The sequence below is a fragment of the Elaeis guineensis genome, chromosome 2 (genome assembly GCF_000442705.2).
Source record: "Elaeis guineensis isolate ETL-2024a chromosome 2, EG11, whole genome shotgun sequence".
Classification (NCBI taxonomy): domain Eukaryota; kingdom Viridiplantae; phylum Streptophyta; class Magnoliopsida; order Arecales; family Arecaceae; genus Elaeis; species Elaeis guineensis.
Window position 1 is genome coordinate 98,791,778 of NC_025994.2, and position 20,027 is coordinate 98,811,804.

The following is a 20,027-nucleotide window of genomic DNA, read 5'->3' on the forward strand; positions in this document are numbered from 1 at the left end:
ATGTGGCTCATAGAGAGAAGCTGCAGTGATTGATGTGGTGCACGATCATATAATGCATATCGTGTACGATATAATATCCCATTAACTTGTCATTCGTGGTCATAATAATATATTTATCTTATTTGGGCAGCCAATCTTAGCTAGTTAATTATGGAAGCTTGATTGAATTCCTCAAAAAATGGCCTTTGAGCTGTTGTATTTTAGGATGCACGAAGGTGCACTTCTCAAGCCTACTAGCGTGCATGCAAAAGTAACGAAAATTCCTTGCAGCATGGTTGCGAAATATGATGTTAAGGTTAATCCTATCTAACTAGGGAAGGTTCTTACAAAATTTGGCTAGGCACTTTGCAAAATAGAGGCTCGAACTTGTTTTTATGGTCACACCTTTTGCTTAACAATTAGAGATTTTAATATCAAGTTTTGCCTGGTGCTTTCCTAAGTTTTTTTGGCCACAACAACAACAATAACAGCATTATTGTATTAGTTTTTGAAGAAATAAGTCGTATGGATTTGTTTGGCATTAGCAAGATCATCATCTTATAAGAAATTTCAACCATCCATTACTAATGCATTTGGGTATCTATCAACACTAAATATCGCCGGATCCGTATGCAGTTTACTTCAATCATACCAATCCCCTTTCTAATTCAAATTTTCTACCTTAAATGTTACACAAATTCTAGTGGAGGAGCAAATAGTTGGCATCTTAGTCATGCTGATAAACTGATCAGAAGGTGCACAACTGCTCCGGTTTATTGATTATTGATAAAAATCACATCAAGCCAAAGATATAAGCATTTTAGGAGCACAAATTGACCAAGGGTCCACCAAAAGACACGTCCATGAGAATGTTAGGAGAAATAGAGCAGCTCAATGTTGGTTGCTGGCATTCGTCTCATCCTAGTCAAGGGAGACAAATTGAATGAACGGTCCAGATCTATCCATCTATCATGTTCCCCTGGATTAAAACTAGACATTGTGGGCTCCCATGACTACCGACACCAGAAATCCGAGCGGCACTACCGTAATTTCAGTTGAACAAGGAACCCGGATGTCAAAGAAGTGAGGAGAGGGAGAAGGGTATTTCAGTCATTTGGAAAATAAGACAACAGCGACATCCTCGTAACCGTGATTTTATTTTTTTTTGGTTGGGGGTGTGGATTTCCGAGCAAAATTCTCTTTGAAAGTATTCCTGATAATCGAATATTTCATGAATTGTTGAATAATTTATGTTATTGATCTATTTACAAAATGAATTACACATCACTGGTTTTACTAACATCTTTGTTATGAATATAATGATGGATAATTTTTTATGGAATTTACCTTTTTCAAAATATTTTTTAAAACTTTTAATACATTCTCCTAGCTTTTTTCTGATATGGTAAGAATCATTATTTTTTCAAAAAATATTTATTTTTATCTTTTCAACTAAATCAAAAAAAATATTATTAATGATTGTTATAATCATATAGTTTAGCACTTAGCTGTGTAGCATTGTTTTAGTATTTGATATACAACATCAATTTATGTAGGATTGATCCTATTGTAGTACAGTGCTCACTTGTACATTTGCAGTAGTAAAGCATTATTATCAAAGAAATTATAATTAATATATGTATTTTATAGAATTATTTTTTATATAGAATTTTCTTTCTTATGCTTTTATTGTTATTTTTCTTGCTGGATTCCTTCTTAGATATATAAATCATTTATGGTTTAATTAGCTTACTTTGAACCATCTTTAAATATATAGAGGTGTGGATTCCTTTCTAGATTATATTTGCTTTGTACAATATAAACATTTTCTGGATGACTAAAATTGAAATTTTAAAAAGACATCATATCAAGTGGCTTGGATTCTTTAACAGTACAAGTTTCTAGCAAAAATATATAAAAAAACATAAATTATCTGTCCAGTAAATAGCTATGGTAAAATGTGGAAGACGTGATAGAAAAAAATGAAAGATGCCCATAGGAACTTCAAATTACAGCATAATGCCATTGGAAGAGATATTTAACACTTATTAATCTTCTTGCCAATCAGGCTTATAGGTGGATGAAAGTCCTCTTGGATGCCAACAGCAACACACAAAGTGCTTTTGGATGCCCAGATAAAAAGATTCATTCTAAACAATAAAGCTAAGACTCATAATTCTAAAGAAAGAACAGCACTTCTCCCTGCTTGAAAACGAATGCGAGAATCCATAAGCTCAAACATTGGATCCAAGATTTTCCTTCTGGCATCTTATATGGCGCCATAGCAGATGGTTTTTCTATTTATTTCCTTCGCATTCCGGTTCTTAAAAGAGAAAAAGAAAAATGAAATAATACCAACTAGCTAGTGAACGGAACCAAAAAAAAAAAAAGGGTAAACCTACCGCCTTCTCACCGTTCCCTTCTATTGGTCAAATGGTTCCCAACCCTGCCCAAAACCGGACAGCCACCAACGGTGTTATATAAAGCCAATTCCCAGCTCCCCCGTCCTTTCCATTCCATCAGAAGCCAAACCCCAAGTAGGCAAACCAAGCAAGAGAATAGAAGAGCGGGGAAGAGAAGAAGATTGAGAGAGAGAGAGAGATCACCATGGCAGATGATCAGTTCCAGTCAGGGATATGCAGTGGTGGGAGCTGGTGGAACCTTGCAAGAAGTGCTGGCTTGGACGGCCCGGCCTCAGTCTCGTGTTCGACTGCGATCACCGACATGGGCGGTGGGGGCTTCAGCTGGGCAACTGCCGAGCTGGCCGAACCCAAGGCCCGATCCGGTGAAGAGTCGGCCGGCTCAGTCTCCGGCAGCTCTGTCAGTTTCCAAGACACCCCCAATCTCCCACCCTCCGACGTCGGCCCTTCCGTGATCGATTCTACCTTGCAAATGCCCAGTTTCAGCCTCTCAACTCCGCCGATCGATTGGACCCAAGCCCTACTGTTAGTTCTCCTTCTTCTTATTCTTCTTCTCGTTCTTGTTTTAAGCTCTCCTGTATTTATTTTTCATTCAACGCAAATAGAACCTTTTTTATTCATTTATTATGCACTTTAAATTGATGTAGTAGGAGTAGTGGAAGAGCTGAGACCAGTTTCCATGCCATGCTCCAAGAGGATCTAAGCTCAAGGTCTTATTTCCGGCAAGACCCATCGATCGAATCCAATCAAGTCCATGCAGTTACAGAAGATTCCTCGACAAACTTATTCAAGGACATGAATCCATCTTTCTTATTAGATCAGCAACATCTTAGCTCCGGTGATGAGTCCAGTGTTGCCGGTGTTTGTAGCTACCCCCTTGTTCCGGCGCCCTCCTATGGATGTTCTTCTATGATGCTACAAGGCCTGCTCGAGCCTGATGCCAGATCGCAGCAGTCCATTTACGACAACCGTTTGGTGAATTACCAATCTCCGATGATGACATACTGTGGCAGCTCCGCCGAGTCGTTGCAACAATCATGGCCTAAATTCCCTCAGTTCCTAAGGTCTTCGCCTCCAAAGCAGCAGCAGCAGCAGCCTGGTAATCAGCTGCAGTTCTCCAACAACACTCCCTTTTGGAACGCCTCCGCTGCCTCCATGAGTGAAGTGAGAACGGGGTTTTGCCACCCGATGCCTTCCCAATATGTCTCACAGGCTTTCGAGCAGAAGCCCACCTGCAGTAACCTCGCCACAAAGGTGAATATATATATCGTAGCTATGCTGATGTGGTTCGAGTTATTTTCTTTCGGATATTTAGGGTTTTGGGAGCTCATTGTGATCTTCTTATGTGATATTTTTTGGAATCGTTTAGTCAATATCGGAGGGAGTTCGAGATTCCAGTTCCTCTGCGTCGAAGAAAAGCGGCAGTAATGAGTCCTCATTCAAAAAGCCTAAAATCGAGACTCCGTCGCCATTACCGACCTTTAAGGTACGGAGGGCAATCCGATCAAGATCTTAATCAATGGCAGTTGGATCTTTTTCTTTTCTTCGCTCTTTAAACATGTATGATAGCTTTTAGATTTCATGTTCGTAGGTCAGGAAAGAGAAATTAGGGGACAGAATCACTGCACTCCAGCAGCTTGTTTCACCTTTTGGAAAGGTATGATTTTGCGATCACTCTTTCCTAAAGACCGTGGCTAGAAATGTTTTTCTTTGAGTGTTCATGAAAGCATTGCTCCTCGCTTTACATCTGAACCGTTTCATATTTCTTTTCAGACCGACACCGCATCGGTTCTCCACGAGGCCATCGAGTACATTAAGTTCCTTCATGATCAAGTGGGTGTAAGTCTCTTCACCAATGCCTTCTGGTTCAAATATGTCTATCACGCCAATTACCCTCAATTAATTATTAACATTGTTTGCTTCTCTCAAATTATTAACACCGGCCGCAAATTTCAGGTATTAAGCAGTCCATACTTAAAGAATGGGAATCCCATGCAACACCAGCAGGTACTAAAATCTCTTAGGCTTTGTTAAATGATTTAGTTGGATTCCGGCCTTGCCTACCAGTGATTACATACTAATATTGTTGCATTGATTTGTTAAGGGCTCGGACAAGTCACAGGATGGGGAGGGACCGAAGCAAGACCTTAGAAGCCGAGGGCTGTGCCTGGTACCAATCTCAAGCACTTACCCAGTGGCCAGTGAGACACCGGCTGACTTCTGGCATCCTTCTTTTGGAGGAACCTTCAGATAGAGAGAAGCTAGGGTTTTGAGGAAGGACGAAAACCACTCTATTAGCAGAATGCTGTCGATCGAAAGCAAGGTAGGGAATGGTAGATTAGGAGAAAAGGGAAAAGAAAACACAAGTCATTTAGTAGTCTGGGAGAAAAGCAAAATCCCAGTAAAGGCAAAGAGAAGCAAAGGGAAAGGAAGTGACCCTTCAAAGACAGGCTAAGTTGGGACAGCTACATGGTGAATGATGTGAGGCTGGCCACGGAGTAGAGGACTTTGGAGGGACTAATCATAAGAGTACTGTATTAAGAGGAGTTCAGGCCTAGGGAATGGGAACAGGTGCTAAATTCGGCATGTTTTTATGAATTAGTTTAGGTGGGGAATTCATGTTAGTTGCTGAATTTAGCAGAAGGTCATGGGGAGGAAGGTGAAGAAGGGAAAGGAAGGTGGGTCTTGTTCCTGTTTCATGCGTGTGCGAGGCCTGGCACCACCTCTTCTTTTCATTTTTTTTCTTCTCGGAAGAAAATCAATAATAATAAGGAATAATTGAGTTCAAGGACATGGGCAAGTGTGTGGTGTTGTTTCGGGATCTTACTTTTTAATTTATTTATATGGTCTGAATGTGTTAGTGGAAGTCAGAGGTTGGCCCACTCGAGAATCCTCTCTCTCTCTCTCTCTCTCTCTCTCTACAGGGGTGCTTGATAATTTGCTAAGGTGGGGCTGCCTCTATGCCTTTTTTAGGATCATCACATTCACGGGCATCGATTGGAAGAAGCACTAGGCCCCATCCTTCATCCTGTTTGAAATTTTCTAATTTCGATTAGCCTCTGAGCAGTTGCACAACACAGGAGGAGAATACATATAGAGTCCTTTCATATTCCACCAGAATCGCCCCAACATGAATTATGTTATATTTACAGTTAAAGCACAGATATTGACGTGAAAAGAGAACATAATGCAATTTCAATGGCCTATCAAAACGATGTACTGACTATTTTTTCATTTTCTCTTTAATTTCTAGGAATCTATATATACCGGTAGGAGATCTCTGTGTATATACCTCGAAGTTTTATTTAAATTGGAGGAATAAAACCTTCACTTTGAGTCACATACCTTGGGAATATGAATGCATGCACTTGGCATTCCCACAAGCTTACCATAAATAGAGAAAGATAATGCTTGGTCTAACATGCACTCCTTAAAGGACCGGGGTATGAGGTATGTGGGTTTGTCATTGTCCAACTTGCAGAACGTGTGCGTGTGTCTTTTATTCTCTCTCTCTCTCTTTTTTTTTTTTTTGGGCTCTCTTAGTTCTTATCTGATGCTGTACTGCAGCAAGTTATGATGACACTCCACAGTTTTGAGTTGCTGAAGATCTTCAGATGGATGTACCAAAAAAGAAGTCTAGATTGTGAAGCTTTATCATTGTTACTGTTCTGAGTGATGTCGGGATTTTAAATTTAATTTGGCGATATTCTTTTTTGCCCCTGAGAAATCATTTCTTTTCGAGGAAAAAGACTACATGCATTTACATTTACTTTTTGATTGTGAAATCTGAAATGGAGAAACTTCAGGCCTCCATTGAATTCAGTAAGCTTAGGAAAATAGATTGGGATTCCACCTTGGAGAGATAAAGTGTACGGCTGCTTTGCACGATAGAAAGTGAGGCTGTTGTCTCTATGTGAGGAGCCTATGCTTCTCAAGTTTTGCTGTTTGTTGTTCTTCAAATCTATATGACTTGAATTATGGCTCCTCAATGTGTTTTTGTTCAAAATGGATGTTTTTAGGAGGATGTTTCTTCCCAAAGGCATGTGTATATACTTTCTAGTGGAAACTCCGGGCAGCCTACTATATATTGTTTCTAGTCGCCATGGGTATAGCTCTAGTACTGGAACCATGACGCACGGGTATGAAGGTTATCTTGGATATGCTCTTTACCCAACTTGTTATATTCACGTTTCAAGATTTAATTCTTAATTATCAGGAAATAATTTGGTAGACATGTCCTAATCTCAAAGGGTGTGATAGGACCACCTTGAATTTATAAACCGAGTATGTTCATAACTACTTTTCTCAAAGAAAGAAAAAAAGTCCATAACTACCGATCATTTTAAGTAGCTAGACACTCATGGTACTTATTATTTCTTTTAACTTGATCATGAAAGCAAATATGCTCCAAAATTCGAACGTTAATATTGTTACAAGATGTTTTAGAAAGTTTCTTGTTGCACAGCCAACAGTAAAAGCTGTTTTCCTCTTTTTTTCTTTTTAATTTACTTTTTTTCATGAATAAATGTTATCAGATCAAAGAAGGTACGGGCGCCACTGGTGTTGCTATTAACTTTTTGCTCAAAAGTCAATAGTAAATAACATCACTGGCTGTTCCTTCTTTGTTCTTAGCGCATTTGAGGGAGGAAGGGAGGGAAAGCGCCGGGGGGGGTGGGGGGGGGTGTGTTGCGGGGAGAGGGGGGGAGGGAGAGAGAGAGAGTGAGCAAGTGTCAAAACTATGTCAGCAAAATAAAATGAACACAGGCCTCCTCATTCCTATTGCGTACCTTAGCCTTAAGACGAATGCATATGCATCAGCAAAATTTTTGCCACAGTGCTACGTTCCACGCGCCTGTGCATTTTGCAGTAAAATGTCATTCTTTAAAACACTTCAGCATTTCAAGCTGCTGGAAGTCTGCATGTGCAATTAGTGCATGCGACCATGCACATAAAAAAACGCATGGCAGTGATTGTTTGTTAAAGAATATGGTCTGGCCGCTGGAGCAGGGACTTGGATGCTTGGAAAAGAGAGAAAATAGGAGCAAATTTTGGATGCAGAGATTTATGTCTCGGCATTTGGAAAATGGGGTGAAGGTGGTGCAGTAGTCGAACTTGGACACTGCTTTGGTACTAAAAACCAAAATTGTTCTGGAGTTGGAGCCCAAGTTCGCATTATATAACATCATAGATAGATATAGATATACGTGTGTGCATTAGCTGAAAGATGCAATGATATTGGAATGTTTGGACAAGGGATGCAAGGTTGTGCCAATAAGCCAATTGTCAGGGCACAAAATTTTTTGAAATTTTTTGAAAAAATTACTATCTCCTGCTGTAGTCTTCGGAGCTGCGTGTATCAACTGAAGAGTGTCTATCAAAATTATTAACGCAAGTGATTTCCACTACATCCTCTTTTTTCAATTCCTTGTGGTCAGTCATTGCTTTTATTATTTTAATCTGTTTTACTATTTTATGGATTATGATTTTATTTTTTTGTACTCTATGTTACTGTATTCTCTCCTATGTAAATAATTTTTAATAATAAAAGGTGGGAGGCATACTTTTTGCTTCCCTTTCACTCAAAAAAAAAAAAAAGCCAATTGTCAAAGCTGCTGTATGGTTGTCGCAATGTCAGCATAATTTTACTCTAATTTGAGCGAAATATTTCATGTTATCATTATTCCACTTTGAGGGAAAAATGACTTCATTCAACTTATCTCCATGCTTCGTTGTACTAGATCGATGGATGATGGGATGTACCTACAGTCTAAGGCTAGGAGTAGTTTGATTTTTCCAACGCGGTAGATCTAGAAATATTACACCAATCTAGGTTAGCATGGGCATGCAGTTTTTATAGGGATTCAATATGGTAGACTGAGATCATTTCTGCAGCATGCTTTGACGCATGATGACCTGCGAATTCTGAGGAATTCAGGAGTCATGCGCAGAAACTCGTGGACAAACATATATAAAGGCCCTCTGTTAGACTTATGTTACGCATGAAAAAAAGAGGACAGATCTAGTTTTTAAAAGATGTGAAAAAATGCGAGCAGGGCTCTACAAGTATGCAAGGGAATAAATGTAGTCAAAGATGCACTTGACTTAGAAAAAATTCACAAGGTTAAGCTTTAATACTTGGTATAAAGTTATGGTTGAACCTTCCAAAATTCCAAATAGATGAAGTAGATCGTAGCTAAATTTTATTACTTCATACTGGATCTTGATAGTCCTAAAAATCTTTAGTTTGTCAAGTAAATGAACTTGCATGCGTGGAAGTTTCCTATGGAATTACGTTTGTCTATAATGTTCTTGATTCGTCCGAGGGACTAATTGGATGTACTTAAATTTTTAATTGATGAAAGAAATTGTGTTGATCATGTCGGCCATGATGGTAAAGTGTTAAGTAAGAGGATTAACTAAAACACTTCGTCATACCCACTTTGCTATATGAAGTTGGTAAGGGCTAGAATAACAAATATTTTTGGAGTGGAAATCATTTTAACCAAGGGGCCACGGTGACAGATAGGGCGGTCATCTTAATTATAAATGCCAAATCTAAATTATTTCAAGCAATTGCTCGAAGAATGTTAACCCATATATATGTGTGTTTGAAGAGGGTAAGTAATTATTTTTCCTTGTTTAGATTGGATCCGTGTGAGTGTGTATTTAGTCTCATATTGGTTATGTGTTAAATAAATTTTGGGCATATATATATGGCCAATAAATCTTAAAAATAATTTTTAGCTAGCTATTTTTGTATGAGGTCCTTTGAGATAGCCTTTTTGCCTGGTGAGAATGTTAGAGCTCAAATGGGAGAGCATGTGAGGGCTTATATGGGCCAGCAGACGAAGAAGGGGATGAGCTCATTAACAAGCCTTCACAAGAACCACAACCCAAATAGGCTAATGAGCCAGAGTTAGGATTGTGATGCAAAAATCTAGCAAATGGCCGGCGCCGGTAAATAAGGCTGGTGAAAAGCAGTTATCACAAAACTTTAGGCCTTCACACGCTCTTAATGCCGTCATTGTTATCAGAATTCATGCTATACTGGTTTACTTCTATTTAAATTTCCAACCTTTTCCTCTAGTCTACGGATTTCCTGAACAGTGATGCTCCATGTCCTGATCATTCCTTGCGCACATCTCAGAGCTCGGATTCGGCACCGAATTGAAACGGCTAAACATCCTTTGCGTGGAAAACGTCCCTGCTTGGCCCTTGGAGCATGGATTTATGGGAGTTCAAGCCCATCTAAAGGAGCCAATACATTATACTTACACACGGGCATGCCTTAATTTTGGCCCATCTGGGTGGTTAAATTGATTTGCTTCCCCCGAGGGAAGCGGTTATTCTTTGATCCATAGCAGTAGTACCCGTGAATCAACAATAAGCTTGATGTTTCCTCCAGTATATAACAGTTTTAACATGGTTAGCTTTGAGGCTTCTACCTCGGGGTAATGCTTAAGACTTGCTCTTTCCAATATCAGATATTCCTCTTAGATGAAAGCATGCAATAATGCTAACCCTACAACTTTGTTTCCGTAATCATTAATCAAGGCATTATTATAAAAACCTATATATAGATATTTGAGAATTATAAATAATGTAATGAAGAGAAATGTAGGCGTTAATGAAACAGATCTCAGTAACATGTCCATGAAGCAGGAAGCAGAACACTGTCAACCATACTTTAAAGAAATTAACCATTATGGCAGTTATAACTGTTATTATGGGAGAAAATAATGAAAATAATTTTGATGGAAGAATTATTTTTTGAAGAGAAATTTGAGAACAAATCGAAATTTGAAATAAGTTTTTTTTTTTTTATAAGAGAGAAAGTACGAGGGAAAATAGTTGCTATCGTTTGTACTATAATGGTCCATTATAATGAAAAATAAGAAATATAGTGAAAAATAATAATCATCATACTTTTTCATATTATTTATCTTGTTAATGTAACTTAAGTGGTCGGAATTGTTAAAACAGTTATTGTAATAACCCAGATAAAAAAAAAAAAAAAAAGAGACGGAAGGAGGACTCCCGAAAGGAGTCTTCTTCTCCGATGAATCCCGATCGGAGAAGAACTCTAGGCCTTTTAGAACTCTAGGATCCCCTATAAATAAGCCTCTCCCTCTCTCAAGACCCTCCACCGGTGATCTTCGAGCCCGATTTCTCTCCTTTTCTCCGAAGAAGCCGCGGCAGCCTCTTCTCGTGTTCGCCGAAAATTGAAGATCAAAGAAGCCCCCGGAGTTCAGGTAAGGGTTCAATCTTTCTTCCTCTCCCTCTTCTCTTTCTTCCCATGTTTTTAAACTCCTCGCCGGCCGTCAGGATCGTCGGAAAATCATTGAAAATAGTGAATCCTATTTTGCTCTGTTTCGGCCGGACCTTTTCCTCTCTTTTCGGCCATCGGTGCCACCGGTTGCGGCGTCCTATCCCCGAGACCGGACTCCCATATATCTCTCTTCCTTCCTTGAAAGCCTTGGCCGCTGGCGACCGGCCAATGGTCGGAGTTCATGAAGAAAGGGGATGGATCTCCTGTTTTTCGAAAAAAAAAGAGAGCCGCCGGTCGAACCCCATCGCCGGCCGTTGTTGGATCTCCGACCAGACCGCCACCTCGCCGGAGCCCGAGCCACCGAGGGGGGGACCTCACGGTCCTCCCCTGTTTCAGCTAAGGGAGGCCGCGGGAAGAAAAGAAGAAGGAAGAAGAAGAAGAAGAAAAGAAAAGAAAAGAAAAAGGAAAAAAGAAAAAGAAAAGAAAAAAAAAGGAAAAAGAAAAAGAAAAGAAAAAGGAAAAAGAAAAAAGAAAAAATAAAAATAAAAATAAAATAAAATAAGAAGAAGAAGAAGAGAGAAAAATTTTCTCTCTCTCCTCTCTCTACCTTCTCTCTCTACATTTTCTCTCTCTAGATTCTCTCTCTAGACTTTTCTCTCTCTTTACGGATTTTGTCTCTCTAGGATCTTTTCTTCTTCTCTGATTGCATCATGAACCCTAGAATAAATTTGAAGATGAAAATAAGATGATTTGAGATTGCTCCGAAATTCGTGCGGTAGATCTGATCCCAGTTTGATCCTATTCGAAATTTGTAACACTTGATTCATATTGAGTCACTCTGATAGGACCTCTGATGATCTCGATCATGAGTGCCTCATCGAAAGGATACGAAGATTTCTCTCTCCACTTTCTCTCTCTACTTTCTCTCTCTAGAATTTTCTCTCTCTTCATGGATTTTCTCTCTAGAAGTCTTATGGATCAGTGGAGGATCTAGATACTTAGGTAAATCCTAATTTTGGTTAATCCTAAGAGAGATCCTAGATTTATGTTATCAGATCGATTATCGGTAATTTTCTCCATATGTGATTTTTATATTGATCAGGGTTACGAAGAGATGATCATCTGCAAATAATATCGAGTGGAATATTTTGTTAAAGAAATTCATAAATCAAAGAAGAACATTAATTTCTGTGTTTGGATCAGTCACCGGTAAAAATAAGAATCCCTGTACATGATCACTATTATATATATGCTATTTTACTATTGGTCTTGCATCGTTGGTTTTTGCATCGTCGGATTTGAGATCGATGAATTTATTATACCTGAGATACTGTTATTTGATTTTGAGCATGAGTATGTTATGTCAATATATATGTATCAGAGATTGATGGCATGATTATATGGATATGACATATCTGAATTGATCATAATGCAAGTCAGAATTGATTTAATGAAATCAATGCATAATGATTAAATAAAAAGAAAGAGATATATGGTTTGGACTAGTCTTGTCACGTGGAACAGCCCGCCAGGAGCTTATGCCTGAGACAGCCCCCACTGGCTTACAGGTGGATCAGCTGGCCAGGAGCTCATGCCTGGGACAGTCCGCCAGGAGCTTATGCCTGGGACAGCCTCTCACGGGCTTTGGTACGTGGGACAGCCGGCCATGAGCTCATCCTGGGACAGTCTTGAAAGACTTTTTAAATGGATTCGATCCGGATGATGACTGAGGTATAGAATTGGATAGTCCAGAACCAGAAAGAAAAGGTTAAAAATCATGTGATTATGAAAGGAGAAATGAAAGATATGACATGAAATAATTGTTGAACAAAAGTGTTTTACCTGTTAACATATGATGATGCATCTATTTTGACAAGACAGAAAATTTATGAATGTTTGCATTATTTTGGACATTGAACATGAGATTTTATATTTTATTGCTTATCCTTATTTTCAGACTATATTACTATATCAGTGTGATATGGAAATTCTTACTGGACTGTAAAGCTCACACCCCTTCATCTTTCTTTTTCTTCTCAGAGTTACAGGATGACTTAGATTGGCTATGGCTTGGATTTACGGGTGAGCAGAAGGATAAATAGAGTGTCATAGTATCTGATAAGAGAATTGAAGAAATTTAAATTGTAATTATGCAAGATTTTACGAATTATTGTTGAAATTAATTGTTATGGATGTTAAGGTTGTAGTGATTTAATTTGGCCTTGCATATTCTTTAGGGCTTGCTCTAAGGAGTGTGCGACCATCACGTATCCGACCCGGGTGTTGGGTTCGGGGCGTGACAGAATGGTATCAGAGCATAGGTTAGGATCATTAGGGATTATGATATAAGTGATTGGAATATGAAAGAATAATATCAGAGCTTAGGTTTAAGATCACTAAGATTATGAAGTGATATTAAAACTTTATGTAAAGATCAGTAGGATGTGACGGAGTAGCATCCGAGCTTAGAGCTTAGGTTACGTTTATTTGGAGCAAATGATACCAGTGATTAGGATATGACAGAACAGTACTAGAGCCCAAGTTTAAGGTCACTAGGGATTGTCATATAAGTGATATCAAAACTTGAGATTATAATCAATAGAGTATGATTGATAAAATCAGAGTTTAAGATTATGATTATTAAAGGTATGATAGAATGATATTACAATTTAGGTTATGATCATTAGGGAATATGATTTAAGTGATATTTAAGCTTAAGATTATAATTATTTGAAATTATGATTTTAGTGATATTTAAACTTAGGTTATGATCATAAGGAATATGACAGACATAAAATAAATGATTCAGTAATTAGATTTCGAATCAATAGATATTAAGATGAAACTTTATGTATAAGTGGTATATGATATTTATAATAGAATTGACGAGTTATATCTGAGATTTCAATTAGTAAGGTTGACCTAAGTATGAAAAGAGTTGACCTTGGAATGAAGTGGGAGGTATTGATAAGTTATGTTGAGTATACTAGATGATTTTGGAATGTAAAACTTATATGATCGAAGATCATAATACTTTTTCTAATTTCGATGATAATTGACTGAGCATTATGAATTTTGGACTTATCGAAGAAAGTTAATTAGGGTATGGTCTAAGAAGAAATTTCATCATATGAGAAAAAAATATTTTTGAGTATTGAACCTACAAGAGGATCATATATGAAACTCAATTTTAAATAAAAAATATACTTGAATTTTATTATGAGAATATGAGATACACATCTTGGTGAAATTTTTTGGTTACTCAAAATATCATATTCTGAATATGATTCCTTGATCTTTCAAGTTGCATTGAATTTCAAGTCAAAAGCTTACTCTTCTAAGTGGTTCAAAAGTATTTTGATATTATTGTTAAATTAAAGAAGAAAATTTATTGTGTCAGAGAATGATATACAGATTATGATGAAATCTTTTTAATAATTCATATTACTATCTTTGGATTAGATTTTTTTTTGATTATTGAAGATGGTGAAGTGTATTAATCATTCAAGTCAAAGTTCGGATTTTTAAATTAAATTAAGACATCTTGTTAGTGTTAAATTTTGAATGACTTATACAAAGGACAAGATTTTGTATGGATTTATCGATTAATATTAAGGGTTATGATGAAGAGAGCTCTATAAGAAATAATCAAGTTGATTCTACTTAAGGATGTTGGCTTAAGTTCTTTTAGTTGTCAAGTTAGAATTAATTCTCTTAAAAAGAAAGATTGATTTAGAAATTATCTAAATGATTGTAAGGTAAATCTAAGATTAACTCCAATTAATTCTAGACATGTTGGATTCTTGAAAAGTGATGAAACTTATACAATGATTTCAAATATAGGAAGTAGATCAAGATTTAATTTTTATATGCTATGCCCAAAGGTAGTAAAGATGAAGAAACTTAAAATTTTGTCCTAAGTCTTATATAAAATTTGAATGTTGGATCTATTCTGGATCGATCTAACAAAAAAGGATATTTTTATCTTTGATATAATTATATAATTTGGTAAGTTGAGATCAGAGTGCGCAGCAAAAGCGTAATGGTCTGAATTGATTAAAAATATTAATTCTTTGATTCTGAAGATATTATGGAATATATTAGTTGTAAATAAAGAATGATTTTTAATCTGATCATAGTCGGATAATTTTTGTTAGTAGGTTGCTTCATTGTAGATAATGCCAAGAAATCCTAGATATCTCAAGTTTATTAACAGCTTGATAGTTCTGTTATCAGTTCAAACTTAGAATGTCCTGACATAGGTCTTATATTTTTTTAAAATTTAATATTGTTACTTGGACTGATATAGAAGATTGAGGTTTTCTTAAGATGAGAGTCTACATATAAAATTTATTGGAAGGTCAAGAGAAGAAAAAAATCGATAATCGTGAAGAGTGTCTAATATTCGACCTTTCTTTATTTTTCTATCAAGGGTAGTCTGAGATAATTATGAATTTCGAGTGAAATGTATTAGACAAATAACGATGGTATATTAATACAAGTCTAAAATGTACAGTTCTTCAAAAAGTTGAGAAATCAATAAGAAGGGATGAGTTTGAAATTTCAAATAATTTTTGTTATAACAAGATCATGAGAAATAAATAATATATAAGATATTATTGTAAGCTTGAGAATGACATGAAGAATGTATACTTTGAAATAGGTATCTAGAACAACATAACTTAATTTCGAGGACGAAATTATTTTAAGGAAGGGAGAATGTAATAACCCAGATATAAAAAAAAAAAAGGATGGAAGGAGGACTCCCGAAAGGAGTCTTCTTCTCCGATGAATCCCGATCGGAGAAGAACTCTAGGCCTTTTAGAACTCTAGGATCCCCTATAAATAAGCCTCTCCCTCTCTCAAGACCCTCCACCGGTGATCTTAGAGCCCGATTTCTCTCCTTTTCTCCGAAGAAGCCGCGGTAGCCTCTTCTCGTGTTCACCGAAAATTGAAGGTCAAAGAAGCCCCCGAAGTTCAGGTAAGGGTTCAATCTTTCTTCCTCTTCCTCTCCCTCTTCTCTTTCTTCCCATGTTTTTAAACTCCTCGCCGGCCGTCAGGATCGTCGGAAAATCCTTGAAAATAGTGAATCATGTTTTGCTCTGTTTCGGTCGGACCTTTTCCTCTCTTTTCCGGCCACCGGCGCCGCCGGTTGCGGCGTCCCATCCCCGAGACCGGACTCCCATATATCTCTCTTCCTTCTCTGAAAGCCTTGGCCGCCGGCGACCGGCCAATGGTCGGAGTTCATGAAGAAAGGGGACGGATCCCCTATTTTTCAAAAAAAAAAAAAAAGAGTCGTCGGCCGAACCCCATCGCCGGCCGTTGTTGGATCTCCGGCCAGGCCGCCACCCCGTCGGAGCCTGAGCCACCGAGGGGGGGGGACCTCACGGTCCTCCCCTGTTTCAGCCAAGGGAGGCCGCGGGAAGAAATGAAGAAGGAAGAAGAAGAAGAAGAAAAGAAAAGAAAAAAAAAAAAAAAAGAAAAAGAAAAAAAAAAAAAAAAAAAAAAGAAAAAAAAAAAAAAAGAAAAAAGAAAAAGAAAAAAAAAAAAATAAAATAAAATAAAATAAAATAAAAAGAAGAAGAAGAGAGAAAAATTTTCTCTCTCTCCTCTCTCTACCTTCTCTCTCTACATTTTCTCTCTCTAAACTTTTCTCTCTCTTTACGGATTTATCTCTCTAGGATCTTTTCTTCTTCTCTGATTGCATCATGAACCCTAGAATAAATTTGAAGATGAAAATAAGATGATTTGAGATTGCTCCGAAATTCGTGTGGTAGATCTGATCCCAGTTTGATCCTATTCGAAATTTGTAATACTTGATTCATATTGAGTCACTCTGATAGGACCTCTGATGATCTCGATCATGAGTGCCTCATCGGAAGGATACGAAGATTTCTCTCTCCACTTTCTCTCTCTACTTTCTCTCTCTAGAATTTTCTCTCTCTTCATGGATTTTCTCTCTCTAGAAGTCTTATGGATCAGTGGAGGATCCAGATACTTAGGTAAATCCTAATTTTGGTTAATCCTAAGAGAGATCCTAGATTTGTGTTATCAGGTCGATTATCGATAATTTTCTCCATATGTGATCTTTATATTGATCAAGGTTACGAAGAGATGATCATCTGCAAATAATATCGAGTGGAATATTTTGTTAAAAAAATTCATAAATCAAAGAAGAACATTGATTTCTGTGTTTGGATCAGTCACCGGTAAAGGTAAGAATCCTGTACATGATCACTATTATATATATGCTATTTTACTATTGGTCTTGCATCGTTGGTTTTTGCATCGTTGGATTTGAGATCGATGAATTTATTATACCTGAGATACTGTTATTTGATTTTGAGCATGAGTATGTTATGTCAATATATATGTATCAGAGATTGATGGCATGATTATATGGATATGACATATCTGAATTGATCATAATGCAAGTCAGAATTGATTTGATGAAATCAACGCATAATGATTAAATGAAAAGAAAGAGATATATGGTTTGGACTAGTCTTGTCATGTGGAACAGTCCGCCAGGAGCTTATGCCTGGGACAGCCCCCACTGGCTTACAGGTGGATCAGCCGGCCAGGAGCTCATGCCTGGGACAGCCCGCCAAGAGCTTATACCTAGGACAGTCTCTCACGGGCTTTGGTACGTGGGACAGCCGGCCAGGAGCTCATCCTGGGACAGTCTTGAAAGACTTTTTAAATGGATTCGATCCGGATGATGACTGAGGTATAGAATTGGATAGTCCAGAACCAGAAAGAAAGGTTAAAAATCATGTGATTATGAAAGGAGAAATGAAAGATAAGACATGAAATAATTGTTGAACAAAAGTGTTTACCTGTTAACATATGATGATGCATCTATTTTGACAAGACAGAAAATTTATGAATGTTTGCATTATTTTGGACATTGAACATGAGATTTTATATTTTATTGCTTATCCTTATTTTCAGACTATATTACTATATCAGTGTGATATGGGAATTCTTACTGGGCTGTAAAGCTCACACCCTTTCATCTTTCTTTTTCTTCTCAGAGTTACAGGATGACTTAGATTGGCTATGGCTTGGATTTACGGGTGAGCAGAAGGATAAATAGAGTGTCATAGTATCTGATAAGAGAATTGAAGAAATTTAAATTGTAATTATGCAAGATTTTACGAATTATTGTTGAAATTAATTGTTATGGATGTTAAGGTTGTAGTGATTTAATTTGGCCTTGCATATTCTTTAGGACTTGCTCTAAGGAGTGTGCGGCTATCACGTATCCGATCCGAATGTTGGGTTCGGAGCATGACAGTTATAGTACCATTATTGATTGCTGTGCTCTCAACAAACACGATTGTTCCAAAGGTGGACCTAGCAAGTTTGCAAGCGCATCAAGTACATTTTCATTATCTAGTCCAATAATGAAAACCATACCTGAGAATAATCTTTACCATTCACAAGATTTTAAGTTTTGAGAAAAACAAAATTTTATCAACCGTTCTTCCCTTAATTGACTTGCCAAGTGAAAGCAGATAAAACTTTTTGATCGAGGGACTCAAACCTCACAAAGATGAGCTGTTAAAAAACCATCATTATTTGAGAAAATGAAAAAAAAAAAAGAAAAAGGAATGTATGAATTCTCCTGAAAATTATAACCGAAAATCTAATTCAAAATTATGATTTAGTTGGCTTGCGAAGGTCTAATCTCAGACTAGGAAAGCCGAGGTTGTTGGGACATAAATTATTGGGTAATAATGCATATTGCACGTCACCTACGTTACAGCGGAAATTCAAGAATAATACTGAATGTGACAGAACCTTCTGACTTTTTCACTTGGCAGAGGAGGGTTATAACCCAAAGAAGCAACAGTTTTTAAGTCAGTCGGTCAACTTCAACTTCTTTTTATGTTCTCTCTGGATACCAGAGTTATGGCAAAAGCAGGACAAAAATTAAAGTCCACGGCGAATAGGAACCCAACTTTCTCCGTCCAAAAAAAAACCCTTAATATTTTTTTATAATTTTTTTAATATTAAATTATAAAATTAAAATCTTCAAATAAAAATTTAAAACTTGAATTTTATGAGACATTTGATGTATTACATAAATAATGTTGCTATGGTAATGTGATTATAGAGAAAATATGATTATCTGATAAAATAATAAGGAATTCTATGTTATAGTGTTTGATATATGTAGTAATATTACTGTAAATAACAGAAAATTCTATATTGCAGTATTTGATATGTAATTTATATTATATGAAATATAAATTAATTTTTTCAAAATATCTTTATCTTTATTGATTATTGTCTATTTTCTAAAGAGACAATTTCGAACCAACTATTTTCGATGACATCATCAGCCAGAATCACCCATTATATATTTTTTTTTATTTTCACTAATTAAGACTATCTATAATTTATTTAATATAAATTTTAATTATTTTGATGAGAATATTTTGATCCTAAAATTATCTTGTTGCAAGATTGTAGAATTGTAAGATTACATGTAATCACATAGCCACCTCTTCTTAAGCAATTTGCATTATATGTAATGCAATATTATCTGTAAAAATGGCATAACAAACAGTATAATCTGATTACCTATCATAAAATTACTTATATGAAATCTTGTCAGGATTACATGCTACCAAACACCTCTTTAAGAATGCAGCACTCACAAAAAGTAGTGAGAAATACAATTTTACCCTTAAGATGCGAAGATGTCCCGCCAACTAACAAAAAATGATTAACCATTCAAAATGCTGCTTCGAAAAACACATGAACAGAGGCAATGGACAAATAGACAACTTATCCTAACAAAACAAAAATAAATAGAAACACTTTGCTGAATGTCACAAAAGAACAACTAATTACATTATATTACCACAAACGAAACAGCCAAATTTATGCAAAAGTCTTACCGACAGAAGATATATATCAAAGCCACTGGCTAAAAAAATTAAACAAAGCCCACAGTTATTTGACCCAATGGAAAATGACAAAAGAAAGATTGAACTGAGGTATATAAAATGGCAAATGACTGTGTGGAGGTATACAAGCAGATCAGGCAGATCCCTTGAGCTTCTTTGCAATTATGGCAAAGTATTTTCCCTGATGGAAAGCTTGCTCCAGTTCAAGCTTGGTTGGGCATCTTGAACCATCCCCAGCAAATGTGCCAGCCCATAGGGGCTGCCTCCCTTCACGTTCTCCATGTCAAACATACCAGCCCCAAAGTGTATCCAATGGGCACGAAGATCATTCCATGGTGGACCAGCTGAGTTATGGCTGTTAAACTGAAAAGGTGAAAAGAGTTGATTAAAAATAAAAATCTTTTTTCCATCTTATACTCTTCATACGAAGTTCATTAT

General features: G+C 36.8%; 1 protein-coding gene across 1 annotated transcript; it reads left to right on the forward strand.

The window, feature by feature from the left end:
- Positions 1-2,485: 2,485 nt before the first annotated feature.
- LOC105050382 (transcription factor bHLH112) lies at positions 2,486-4,748 on the forward strand. The gene is made up of 7 exons (XM_010930373.4): positions 2,486-2,924; positions 3,047-3,653; positions 3,769-3,885; positions 3,991-4,056; positions 4,173-4,238; positions 4,356-4,406; positions 4,504-4,748. The coding sequence occupies exons 1-7, from the start codon at positions 2,587-2,589 to the stop codon at positions 4,651-4,653; spliced, it is 1,395 nt and encodes a 464-aa protein (XP_010928675.1). The 5' UTR covers positions 2,486-2,586; the 3' UTR covers positions 4,654-4,748.
- Positions 4,749-20,027: the final 15,279 nt, after the last annotated feature.